Here is a 13,693-nt window from a genome sequence, read left to right as displayed (position 1 = left end):
AGGAGGCAGCATCTTGCTGCCTTTGTGCACCTAAAATTTCACACTGGTTTTGCAGCATCACGTCGTGTTTTAGCATTACACTATGTTTTAACGCTCGTGTTCACAGAATGAATGTCCCCTTTGCTCTCTGCCCATGCTTCTGTTCCCTTTGAGCATGACCCAGGTGGGACTAAGCTGCTTTCAGAAGAACCCACCTGAGAGCTCTCCCGGTTTGCTGGTGGAAATGAGTTCCTGCCATTCTGGAGGAGATTCCAACATTGTGTTTCTCTTTGAAGCTTTGAAAGGATCAGTGGCTTGTACTGCATCTTCTGCTGTGATTAGTAGCAGAATGATGTGGTGGAGTCTTCTGTAAAGGCTCTTGTTCCCTCACAGAGGAGAAAATAAGTGTGGATGTTCAAGCCAGGAGGGGGAGAAGAAAGGATTTGACATGCCTAAATTCCAACCTCTTTGTTCAGTGAGCAGGTAACAACCTTTATCTGCAGTGAGACCTTCCTGTAATTACAGAATTGTGGCCTTCAAGAGAAACACAGGCAGGAGCAGTTTGTGTTGGTCCTTCAGCTCTCCAGATCACTGCAAACCAGCTCAGCCCATGGAGTAAGAAGACAAGGTGGTGTCCTCTAGTGGCTTCTCTGTTTGGGAACATTGATGGTGGTTTGAAGAGCAGTTAATGAAGGAAGGTGCCTGTAGGGACTGTTGGACACAGCCAGAACACCTCTGGTTTGGATAATTCAGAGCTACAGAGTGATGGAAGCCAAGGTGGTGCAGAAGAAGAAGCACTCCCAGAGGTTGCACGTGTTCTCACACTGCCCCAAGAGGTGTGGGCTGAAGGAGTCTGTGGTCCGGCTGAAAATGAGCTTCAGGTCCTCAGAGTGGTGCTGACTCTGCTCTCTGCACTGTTCTTGCTGCATCAAATAACCAAAGTGACCTTTTCTTAGTAGAATAAATAGATAAGAAATTGTAACATCTCTCTTCTGAGGCACTATTGCATTTTCACTAGTGTTTGCAAAACCTTCAGCGCGTGGTGAGTGAGTACCTGAGGGCACTGTGACATCTTTTTTGACAGCCACTCAATAAAAAGGAGTATAAGATTTCTGAAGAAAGAAGTATTGAATTGGACCTGTGCATATGAAAAGCACTTTTGTGTCCACTCTCATCGTGCCTTGAAGCAGGAGAGTCAGCCCTGCTGTGTTTGCCTGCAGTGAGATAACCTCCACAGAGCATCCCTGTTAGTCCCCAGTGTGGGAATTGAACCAGGGAAAAAATCTGTTAATTCTGGTTGGACTTTCATTCCTGCTCCATGCGCTGCCTGAGTAGCTGTCAAGCAGAGTCAGAAGGAATAAAGAAGGAATTGGAAAGGAGTAAGCAAATCCACCAGTTTCCTTGAACATGGAAGGTTATTCAGCAGTGGGAAGCAACCAAACTTGCCAGGTAATAAGGTGTCAGGTTGGTTTGGGGGATTCTTTCCACTAGTCTTTGAATCAAACAGATCCAGCAAGGCTCACATCCAGCTGCTTGATCCCAGGTAGTGTATATCCAGTTCCACACATCAGATGTCCTGGCCAGGATTCTCCTCACAGGTGACAGAAATGCTTTGTACTTCAGACTGTGCTTGAGGCAATGAGCTTTGTTCCTGTCCTGAGTGTAACCCCTGCTAACAAAGCCATCGAGAAGTGCAGAGGAGCGGGACGGGCTCAGCAATCCCAAGAACCTTGGTGGCAGAGCTGCTCCTCAGACCTGCTCTTGCGAAGGTGACAGAGTGGTGCAGCGTTTCCCTGAGCAACTGCAGAATTTGACTGGAGATCCAGAACCTTGGCTGAGACAGGAGAAAGAAAATTAACATTTGCACTGAGCTGAATTCAGTGCCAAGTGCCCAAGGTCCCAACTGAACAGAGCAATTTTTCTTGAAGGTCACAGAAGCTTCTTTATTCCGTAGCAGCTCCTGGCCTCGGCCATCGTGCACGCTCCGGGCGTTTTTGTTTCCCCCAGTGTTGCAGGCACAGAATCCTTTAACTGAAGGCAAGTACAGCTGAACTGAGAGACCTGCTTTGGCTAAGCCAGGTATCAAGCAGAGTGATAAGCAATCACAGCAGTATCATCCAGATCCTGGTCTTCACTCTTGGCTTCAGTCCCAGCTTCCCAGCCTTTGCTGAGTTTCTTGGATAAATAGGAGCCTGGCCTACCTGCAGCATATGTACATTTTTACATAAATGATCCTTCCTGTGGGCTGTGCAGCATGCTGAGGCTGAGCGGCGGCTGATGGGACCAGACTGAGGTTTCGTGCTGTGTTGGTGTGGAAAAACAAAGGTGGTCTCTGAAATGATCACAGTCCTTTCCACCTCGCGTAGCACAACACCTCATTTTACATATGTTGGATTTTTTCTGCCAGCTGTGAGCCCTGTGGTAAAACAGAGGATGCTTATTGTCCATGGTATCATAGAATCATGGAATCTCTTGAGCTGGAAGGGACCCACAGAGATCATCGAGTCCAACCCTTAGCCCTGCACAGGACCCCAAGAGTCACTCCATGTACCTGAGAGCATTGTCCAGACACTCCTTGAACTCTGGCAGGTTTGAGGCCATAACCACTGCCTGAGGGAGCCTATTCCAGTGCCCAGCCACCCTGTGGGGAAAGAACCTTTTCCTGATATCCAACCTAAACCTCTCCTGACACAGCTCCAGCCGTTCCCTCGGGTCCTGTCACTGCTCACACAGAGCAGAGGTCGGAGCTGCCCCTCCACTGCCCCTCATGAGGAAGCTGCAAACCCCAATGAGGTCTAATCTCAGGCTTCTCTTCTCCAGTCTGAACAGACCAAGTGACCTCAGCTGCCTTTGGTACCACCAAAAGAAGTGACTCTTCCAGTACAACCATCCTCTGGCAGCTTCTGGTGCACAGGCAGCCAGCACAGCTCGGGCGGGTGAAGGGGTAGATGGATATATGGATGATGGATGGATGGATGGATGGATGGATGGATGGGATGTGGTGAGATCTCACTGCTGAAGTGTCCCTGCAGCTCTCCTGCAGTTTGTTGGCCGTAGCTCTGTCTCGGGACCTGTTGATTTATCCAGTGTCAGAATTGCATTGGTGTGTCCAAGGAGCTGCTTTGTCAGTTTGATGATCTCAGGGGGCTCAAGCCCCATACTTTGCTGGTTCCCTGCACTCCCCACCTTACTTCTGTTGGTTTTGCAAAGCATTTCAACAGGGTGTCTTCATTCCTTCATGAGGAGCAGAGGTAGTGCTTTTGGGCAGCTAAGAATGGAGCTGATGGATGGGGCATACACAAAGTACTTCTGTTTTGTACAGGAATGAGCCCTTGGACAAAATGTCCTGGGATGCAGCAGGTTCCTTACCAGCTGCAACCAGCTCTTGGTCATCATGGAATCCCAGTCTGGTTTGGGTTGGAAGGAATCTCAGAGCTAATCTTGTTGCAGCCCCTGCCATGGGCAGGAACACCTTGCACTAGCCCAGGTTGCTCCAAGCCCAGTCCAACCTGGCCTTGGACACTTCCAGGGATGGGGCAGCCACAGCTTCTCTGGGCAACCTAAGACGTGCAGGTTGAGTGGGTGGTCATTGCAGCTTCTTTGTGATGCAGTAGATTTATTTGTGCAGCTCCTGGTTCAGGACAGACAGTGACCTCCCTTGGAGTGCGTTCTGCTAATGAAATGGCAAAAAGGAATCCCCTTCCCCAGAGACCCTTCCCTCCATTTCCTCCTGCTGCTGCGAGCTCACAAGTCAGAGCACATGGGGAAGAGCATGGTGCTTTGTGGAGCTACTTTGGTTCAGAGCTGGGATTTTGTCACTTGAACTTACAACTCTTCTTTTCAATATTTCAGTTCTTGCCTTCCCCTGTCCAGTGTTGGGGCTCCCCCCACCATGCAGGAGGGGTTACTGTTCAGCAGGGGTTCTTGTTCTCATGGCCCTTCTGCCTGATGAGTTCTGAGTAGGAAAGAGGGTCAGGCCATGGCTCAGGAAGCAGCTCCATAGCCCTGACATCTGCTGGCACCCACGTTGGTGTAAATGTCCAGCACATGGATTAGCTTTTGCACCACTGGCAAAGTGTCGTCCGTGTGGCACTGGGATGTCTGCTTGGCTTGTACCATTTCCACATTCTGCTTCCCTCATGGCTTTTCTGTTCCCTACCTCCCATTGCCTCTGTACCTGTGCAAGACCCAGTTTGTACCTGTGTCCAGTTTGTATCTGTGCCCAGTTTGTATCTGTGCCCAGTTTGTATCTGTGCCCAGTTTGTACCTCTGCAAGCCCCAGCGTGGGGCTCAATCTCTGCACTGCCCTGTGCTTACCATTGCCTTTGTCACCAAGAATGCCAGGCTGGTACATCCCTCCTGTGGGAGATGCTCTCATTCAGACTCCTCCAGCTCAAATGAGAGACTTAAGGTTCAGACTTGCCACCTCTGGAGGTCAGAGATAAATTGAGCCCCAGAGAAGAGCTGAATTTGGGCAGGGGTGAAAAACCTCCCCAAACCTCAAACATTTTGGTGGGACTGAGCCTTGGCAGACCCAGGAGCATCACTGAGGAACAAGGGACACGAGCAGGCACAGTACCTGTCTCAGTGATCTGCTGTGGGACAGTGACACTTGCAGATGCTGTACCTTTAGGTCTGTACCTTTACAATCTCCCATGAAGCTCTGATCGCTCTTTGCTCTACACAACTGCTTTAACTTTTAGAGAAACATGAAGAAAAGAAGTTTTAAAGAAATTCTCAGTTCCCAGCAGTGCTTTCAGAGCCTGTGTAGGTGGTAAGTCAATGGTGATAGTTCTCACAGCAGTTCCCAAGTCCCAGGGCTGTCTGGGTAAACTAGAATATAATCCAGCTTTTTGGTGGAAAACCACTTCATTTGACCTTTTTTAAGGCTTTGGGAGCCCCTGGAGAAAGGGAGGGTTCTCAAAACATCCTCAGTGTGTTGACAGGTTTTCCCTATCCAGCACTCACTGCTACTAATTTTTCTTTTACTCTCTTTTTTCCTTTCACTCCCTGTGGACTAAATTCACATTTCTGTGCCCGTTTGTCTCCGTGATGTTCTCTCTGTATTTCTCTATCCATTCCTCTCACTCTCTGCAGAATCTCCACCAGCTCAAACAGATTCACACCCTGAGGCAGATGAATGAGCAACTGCTGGCTGAGAACAGGGCTCTGACCCGGGTCGTAGCCAGACTTTCTCTGCCCACCAAGCCCTCAGAATCAGAGGAGCTGTAGCTGCTTTCCCTCGGGCTCATCTCGCCTCCCTGTTCCACTCTTCCAGGCAGGTCTCCGCTCCCTGGCCGGGCTGTTCCCTCGCCTCCCTGCTGTCCAGGGTGTCTGGTGAAACTTGTGGCTCAAAAGCTTGTGGCAAAGAATCCTCAAAATTCCAAAAGCATGGTGCTGCTGCCATGGCAGAGCTTTGCTGGAGGCTCTGCTCATCCCGCTGGCTCTCGCTCTGCTTGGCAGTGCTGCCAACCTCGCCAGCTTAGCACTGGGGAATGGCTTTGGGGTGGCTTGGCAGTGCCAGCAGCCCTATGCCCAGTACCCTGCCTGGAGATAGACCCCCAGACTGGTTTGGATTGGAAGAGACCTTAAAGCTCATCTCATTCCAGCCCCCTGCCATGGGCAGGGAGACCTTCCACTAGACCAGGTTGCTCCAAGCCCCATCCAACCTGGACCCTGGACATCTGAAAATAGATGGTTCATGCTCTATGTCAACCCATAATAGAATTCTTTTTTAATTGGACTTAGTTCAGGGAGAAGCTGGCACTCAGGAAATCAGATAATCCAAAGTCAGGATGAACAGTGTCATAAATTGGTAGGGATGTTGTGAAAAGTGTACATTTTAGACAGAAAGAGGATTTTTAGAAAAACTACAAACTGAGCTGTCCTCAGCAGTTTTTCTTGGTCACTTGAGCAAAGAGGACAACCTCCTTCCCTCATGTTAAATGGAGATTTTTGAGTCTGAGCCCACAGGTTCAACATCCCCCCTGCCTCCTGTGGGCTGGTGCAGGATGGAGGACCCAGCAGGAGCTGGACCAGGAGTGCTTTGTGTTTCCATCTTCTGTTTTAAATCCAGTGCAGGGCAATTAGTGTTTGAAACCCAAAGATGACCCTTTCCTAAGCTTTGCCCTAGCACATCACACAACTAAATTACATCCCTTCCTGCTACTTCATTGGCTGTGTGCTAAAATAAAGCTGTAACTGCTCCTTTCTCAGGACCCTGCCTGTCCTTTGCAGGTTAGTAGGGATATTCAGATCCCTTCAGACACAGAAACACTGTGCTCTTGTGGGCTGGAAGTGGCACCACGGTATAAAAAAATCTATTCTTAGCACACAAATTATATCAAGGCTGATTAGCCATAGAAACAAACTAACCAGGGGAATTGTGGCTTCCCCTTTCCAGGAGTCTCAGCTCAAGCCCACATGTGTGTCCCAGGGGCTGGGAGAGTCGAGTGTCGTGCTGTGTGCCCTGGATTGTGCAGATGGTCAGGTGCAATGATCTCACTGCCTTTCTGTTTTAAATCTGCAAAAGTATCCTCCAACCCATCCTTGTCTCATTCCTTCTCACAAGCCATGAATCATTCTTCTTCCCCACGTGCTTTGCGATCTGAGAGGGAAAATTGGGCAAAACCATTTCCAGACTCAGAGAACTGATGTTTCACCACCTGCAAGTCACCTCTCTTCTCCTCCCGGGAAGTGCCTGGGTTATCACTTCCCTTCCATCCCCCCCTGCTCAGGGGTGACCTGTCTGGCTGAGCTGTGGCCGGGCTCATCCTTCCCTCCTCACTCAGGTTTGCCATTCCCTGCGGTGCTCAAGCTGGGGAAGAGCAATATGCTGTTCCACTGATTTATTTCAACTCTTTTAGTAGGTCTAACACAGGCTGTTGCTGCACATGTAAACCCTGGCTCAGAGGTGTCTGTGGACATCACAGCTGTACAATGATGCCACTGGTTTCATATTCACCATGCCCTGGCAGCAGCAGTGCTTTTCAAAGAACCCCATTTTCCCAAACTCACATAATTTCTGAGGAGCCACCTTCTCCAGTATCACAGGTAACACAGAGCCCTGCTGCTCAGACCATCCTCCAGCCCAAAACTGACCTTACACCGACACTGCATCACTGTCAGCCCTGCCATCCCCTGGGGCTAGGCCACATCCCTCCTCACCACACCTGAGACACCTATAAAGCTGTAGTTTCCAGCCCCAGCCTGTTCACATGTTGTTTATTTTACCCAACTTGAGGCCACTCAGCTTCAAAGGGAGAAACACCCTTGGCTCAGGAAGGTGAAATTGTGTAGTGTTGATGTGTTGCTTTCAGAAAGGCTCACTGGACACTGATGGGAGCAGGGATACAACCAGGAAACTTTTTCAGAGACACTTATTTTACATGCACTTATGCTTCTTCATTTTTAAATAAATCACTGAAGTTGCCTGGAGCCCATGTGTGAGGTACAGCTGCTGCCAGAGCTCCCGGTGAGCTGTGGGACCAGGGTGGGTCTCTCTGGAGTTGTTTCTGGGATCCTGTGACAGATTCTCTCTACCAGAGTGGCAGGACTTGGTACCCCCCTTATCACAGCAATGGGCACTTATCCACTCCAGGCAGGGGAGGACAAGGACTGTCCACCCACAGACTCCGGTGGGTGGTTGAGCTGTCACAGGGCACTGGGAGGCACCAGACTGAGCCCTGGGTGAAGCTCAGGAGGAAGCATAAAGGTGCAGAGACAGCAAGGGCTCTGCCCTGTCTCTGAGCTCCTGAGCACTTGGTGATGGCAATGCCTCTCCTTTGGCCGTGAGAAATGTTGTAAGGAGCCATAAGTGCTGTTCTGGTGACAGCCCAGCCATGGTGATGCACATCACACCACCCCTGGGTCCAGGGAGACACTTCCAGTGTCACTAGCTGGAGCTCTGGCCAGCCCAGCACATCAGTTTACCCTTTCCCCACTATCCCACCATGTGGTACCATTCCCCTCTTCCCTCTCTAGCAAAACCTCCTGCCTGGACCATCCACCACCAGCACCCACAGGGATGGGGTTGGGAGTATTGGGGCCACCATGGCTTGACCTGACTGTGAAAGGAGGGAATTGCTCCAGCACTGCCCCAGGAACTGCCTGCACTCTGTGCCAGTGGTTGTGGAGGGGCTGCAGGTGGAGGGGAGCAGGTGTTGTGGTTAGAGCTGAAACTCCAGCTTAGGAGGAAGGAGAAGATTTAGTGCAGATTTTGGGTTTGGGGGAATTCCTCCAAGATTCCTGGCAGAGATGGCTGAGCTTATACCGGTGCTGTTCATGCCTGTGTGTGACCCTGCTGTCCCCCAGTGTGCTCCAGCAGGTCACCCTGTGGTCTGCTGGCACCTGTGGTGGGAGTGACCCCTTGTCTGTCACACCAGGACGGGGTAGGGAGTCTCCTCCTGGTGCCCCGACGGCCAGGAACAGTCCACTGAAGGTCACCCACCTGCAGCATGGGGAGCATGGGAAGTTGGGAGGGTTTATGCCAATTAGAAATGCTGGAAGGGTCTTGTTGGAGTTATTTCTTCTCTATTTCCAAAGTGCTCAGCCTTTTGTCTGTGTTGTAACCCTTGGTTGAGCACCCAGGAGGTACCTCCAGTGTCAGTGTGTTCTACCAGTCCTCTGGCCTCAGCATGTGTTACACATCTGTGGGGTCCCAAGGAGATTTGGGGGTATTCTAAAGAGATTTTGCAGGGTCCAGTCCTAAGTGAGAATTTCAGACCTTTGTTTTCCTCTCTAGTCCTGGCAAAATGGAAAAAACCAAAGCAGGAAAACCAGCTTTATCATTTTGTGCTGAGCTCTAATTAGCCTCTGGGCACAGGTTTGGGGTGAAACAGCTCAGAAGTGGTTCCTGCCCTCCCAGCCTGGTGCTGACCTGCTGCTGGGGCCATGGCATTGCTTTGCACCACGGACTTCCAGGCTCGGGGCTCCCTGGCTCTGCTGTGCTCCAGTCCCCTCTCACCCTCCACGCCTGGCAGCCAGCTTGTAAAAGCTCTGGAGATGCTCCAGAGAAATGGAACTGTGCTGGTGGAGGGGATGCAACGTCCCCTCTGGTCATCTGAGCTGAGCTCTGATCCCACCTTGTCTTTGTCTCTCTGCAGATTTTGACAGAGCTGAAGTCGGACAACCAAAGGCTGAAGGATGAGAATGGAGCCCTCATTCGTGTCATCAGCAAACTCTCCAAATAGGAATCCTGAGCAAAGGCAGGATGAGGAGGGGCCCTACACCAGCTGCCAACCCCACCACGAGCCCTCCCCCCCCCTTCCCCATCTGTCACGTACAGCAAGTGTTTCAGCCATGGGATCAATGTCACACCTGCCTTGCCCTGCCCTTTGCTGTACATTCCCTTTCTACCCCTATTTTCCTCCAACACACCCCCTGCCATTTTATTATTTTTAATTTAAGCATGTTGTGGTATCTCGGACATTTTATTCAAGGGAGAAACGTGAGGACTGGGTTTGAGCTGCCAAAACTTCTTCCAGAAGCCCAGTATTTGGTGTCGGACTCTGACCTGGAGTGGGAAGCTCCTACTGTAAAAAGTGACACCTCAAAAACTAATCCAGCACATCCAAGCCCTGTACAGGTGGGAAATGTGAACCCAGGCTGGAACTCTGAGGATGCACATCAACCCACTGAGATGTGGGACTGGCTAAATGTGATGCTGTGAAAGCCACCTGGGCTCATGTCTGTCACAGGCTGCTTTGCACAGAGACTTTCTCCTCCTCTTGCCCCAGTAGACCCAGTCCTTTATTTAAGATTTTGAACCTGTTTGGTAACATCAGCACTGACACTTGGCATCAGACCCTTATCCCTCACCCTCCCTTTCACCCAGCCTGGGTGATTCCATGTCACGTTGTGTTCTTCCAGGGCTCCTGTCTGTAATTAGTAGCACCCAGTTGCACCTGGACTCTTGCTCCTTGGGTCAGGAGGTATCTTCTGAGCTTTCTGAAGGACAAGCTTGAACCCTTAGAGACCCTCTGCTGCTTTTACACACGTGTGAGTGTGAATCACCTCACAGGGAGCTGTGCCCACACCAGAAACCAGCCTCCCTGTCCTAACAGCCATCTGGGACATTCTGCTGTCTCCATGAAGGCAGAGCCCCGTAGTGGAGTCTGGTCTGGTATTTTGGGGACCTCACTTGGATTTGCAGCAGAATTTGTAGAGAGGGGAAATGCCAGAGTCCTGTTCCTTCCCACCCTTCTGTTGGTGAAGCAGCTTGGCACAGCTGGATCCCAAGGCAGAGGACCATGGAGCAGTGATAACTTGTCCTCCCACACACCTTGGAAAGGTGAGGGTGCGTCGGTGTCAGACAGACAAGGAGCTGCTGGTGACTGAATCACTGTGATGAAAGTCTCCTAACCTGTCAAAAGCTTGTGAAAAGCCTTGACCTTGAAGGAAACCTCCAAAAACACCCCTCTTTAATCTTATATGCACTCAGAACAGCTTGGAATTGTTCTCCCCATGGGCATTGGCTCCTCTCTCCATGCTGTGGGACCTGTCATCAGGTCTGTTCAGCTTCCCCTTAACTGACTCCTCTTGAACAATACCTTCCCTCTCAGAGACATCTTGCTGTATCCAAACCACTCTCCCATCTACATCCTTCCATATTTGTCCTTTCATTCCCTTTGTCCTTGGACTCCCAGCTCTGTCTGGCCAAGGGCTGCAGTCTCAGTCACTGAACCTGGAGGTGGCAATGAAGCAGCTCTGCCCACGTTCCCAGGCAGCTCTGCTCTGGGAGAGAGAGATGAGATACTTGAGCAGAATACTTGAGCTTGCTCAACAGGGTAAAATTTATCAGTAAATCCTGGGCTTTTTGGAACCTTTTGCTGGTTATTGCCTCAGAAATCATCTTTATTTTTCTCTCCCTTGGGTTTTTTTCTCTTTGGGTTCCCTCCCTCCCCCCAGTTCTCCATCTTTCCCCCTTCCCCTCCCTGTCCTGCCTGTTTCCACCTCTCTTGCTCTTCCTAGAGCTGCCATCTTTCCCAGGCAGCTCTGGCCAGAGGTTCCTCTTCAGCCGGTGGAGCCGTTTGCATGGCGTTAGGTGCCGTTTCTCCTGGTACACTGAGGCCCTTCCTCTGCTGCTGAGCTTTGGGAGGAAGAGACCAAAGCTGGTAAAGGCATCAGGGTTTCTGCAGAGCACTGCCTAAACCAGGCATCCTTTTTATATTCCTTGATTTTAACCCTGCTCTATTTAACAGCTTTAAGTCTTGAGATCCGGTCAATGCTTCCCCTGCACGCCGTTCCCTCTTGGTGCACTCTTTATGTGAGTACTTCTGCCGTTCTTGGTGTTTTCTCTCTTGGTGACCTGCTCCTCACTCCAGCCTCGGGCTCTTGGCTCTGATCAGGAGATCAGGAGCCCGGTCCCTTCTGTGCCGTGCGGAGGAGAAGATGCTCACCAGCTGATGGTGAGGCTGAGAGTTGGCACTAAAGATCCTGTTCTTCTCACAGGGCGGGTTCCTGGCAGCAGGAAGAAGCCTGGTGTCTGTTTTAGGGAGAGGGTTCAACCCAATCTGACAAACCCATCCCACACTGATGTTTTGCCCCTTCCTAGCAGGACACTCACTGTGTTTTTTTCCTAAGGAACAGTATGGGAAGGCTGTGGGAGGCTCGTTCCTCTGATTGGCACCTTGCAAAGCCAAACTGCTTTAGCTGAAGTGTCTGCTTAGCACTGGATTCCCCCCTGAACCCCAGGCAGGGGGGAGGGCCCCCACAGCTCAGTGTCCCTGATCAGCCAAAGCTGTGAGCGTTTCTCAGTGACGGTGCAATTGCAAACCAAATTCTTGAGAATTAACTTTTTTTGTCTCACTTCATGCCTGACATAACCAGTGCACTGAGGAGGTGACAAACAGGACACCTTGAACCCTGTGCATGGGACAGGGTGCAGAGCGAGCAGGTTTTAAAACTGATCCCTCTTGGAACCAGAGCATTTGCGAGAAGTGGTTTCCCTTAGGGAACACGAGGGGTTTTTTTCTAAGCAATTGCTTGGGGTGAATTCATTTTTATTGCTTGGGGTGAACCCGCCTGTTGTGGCTGCAAGTTTTATGATGGCTCTTTGTAAATAAACTCCTTGGAGAAGCAGGACTGGCTGACGAGATGGGGAGAGAATGTATTTTTATGCAACTTTTGAGTGGCCTTTCAAACCCTGAGATGAATGATTTGTTTTACTGGTTGTTGTTATATAGTATTATAAGTGTGTTTGAAAGTTTGGGAATAATATTCACAGCTATGATGCTTGTAAACACAACAGTATTTATAAATGAATAAAATAAGAGTTGATAAAATAGAAGCTTTGACCTTGCTTCCGTCTTTCTGGAATTATAAGTTATTTGGACTAAAATTCCGTGTTTCTCCCAAAATTCTCATGGCATAACAGTGTCCATCATCCATAAAAGCACAAATGCTACAGCAGCAGCTACAACACAGGTGCCTGTTCAGGGGAAGCTGAAATGAAGGAACTTGGATGCACATCCCTGAAAGCCTCTCACCAGTGGGAAGGCAAAATGGAGAGGGTCCCATCTGCTCCTTGGAACCACATTGGGGGTCAGGACCATCTCCCCATTCTGCCAAGTCCTGTGTTTGCTCTTCTCAGGAGTTTGGCCAGGACAAAGTGTGGCAAAGACATGGGCAGGTGATGGTGTCACATCTGGGATCCTCTGTCCCAGGTGAGGCTGCTGGAAACCTGCATGTGTTCCAGACTTCAGAGGTGGTTGGAGCAGGTTGAGCTCTTCCCTTGGGATCTGGGGGCATCCAGTGCATCTGCAAAGCAGGGCAGGACCTAAACATGACTGTAGGGACCAGACTCTGTCGGGGGGGAAGAATTTGGTGGGGACCACCTGTGCCCCATGTCTGGTCCACACACTCAGCCAAGGGCCAGGGCTCAAGGCTGAGAACAAGCACAGGGAGCTGGTGGAGCTCAGCCTGGAGAAAAGGAGGGTCAGGGGGGACCTTCTCACTCTCTGCAACTCCCTGACAGGAGGGGGGAGCTGGGGGTGGTCGGGCTCTGCTCCCAGGGAACAAGGGGCAGGACAAGAGGAAATGGCCTCAAGCTGTGCCAGGGGAGGTTTAGGTTGGATACTGGGAAAAATGTCTTCACTGAAAGGCTGTTTGGGCCCTGGCACAGCTGCCCAGGGTAGTGGTGGAGTCACCATCCCTGGAAGTGTTCAGAAGACATGTGGACGTAACACTTGGGGACATGGTTAGTGGTGAACATGGCAGTGCTGGGGGGAATGGTTGGACTCAATGATCTTAGAGGGCTTTTCCAACCTCAGTGATTCCATGATTCCATGTTTCGGGGGACCTGGGCACTCATGGGGTTCCCCTCACACCTCCTTCCCTCCACTGTCCCTGGGGTCCCTACCCTGGGACCTGCCCCTCTCCGCGGATGCCCCGCCAGCCCCAGCAGCAAGACCAGAAGGGAACCAGCTCCTTTCAGCTCGTTTCTTTAATAAGGAGACAGAGATCATTACAAAATAACCATCGAACGATCAGAGACGGGAACGACACGGTCCACACGAGGGGAAGGGGCGTTAAAAGCAGCTCCCGCCGGAGCCGAGCGCTGCGGGGCCGGGCCGGGGCAGAGCGGGGCCGGCACTGGGGGGCCGGGAACGGCCGAGCCTGCGACTCCCGGAGGAGCTGGCTACTCCCTTCCAGTTTGAGGGGGGAAAAAGGAAAAGAAAGCGGAGCCTGTTGCCAAGACTCGCGGCTTCTCTTC

The 13,693-nt window shown here is 51.0% G+C and overlaps 1 protein-coding gene across 10 annotated transcripts in view; it reads left to right on the top strand.

Moving 5' to 3' along the window:
* Positions 1–12,268, top strand: part of PPP1R12B (protein phosphatase 1 regulatory subunit 12B) — a 131,509-nt gene extending 119,241 nt beyond the window's left edge. For 6 of the 10 annotated variants that reach the window (XM_051771642.1, XM_051771648.1, XM_051771647.1 and 3 more), the window contains 2 exons: positions 5,077–5,257; positions 9,084–12,268. In XM_051771642.1, the coding sequence (XP_051627602.1) occupies positions 5,077–5,211 (135 nt within the window). In that variant the 3' untranslated portion in view covers positions 5,212–5,257; positions 9,084–12,268. The remainder of the gene's footprint in view (positions 1–5,076; positions 5,258–9,083) is intronic. The other 4 variants (XM_051771646.1, XM_051771643.1, XM_051771645.1 and 1 more) reach the window with 1 other exon arrangement.
* The last annotated feature ends 1,425 nt before the right edge of the window (positions 12,269–13,693 follow it).

This window comes from Manacus candei, unplaced genomic scaffold, assembly GCF_025592945.1.
Source record: "Manacus candei isolate 608988 ecotype Guabito, Panama unplaced genomic scaffold, ASM2559294v1 h1tg000139l, whole genome shotgun sequence".
Lineage (NCBI taxonomy): Eukaryota > Metazoa > Chordata > Aves > Passeriformes > Pipridae > Manacus > Manacus candei.
Note: the sequence above shows the minus strand (reverse complement) of the source record. Positions and strands in the feature narration are given on the sequence as shown.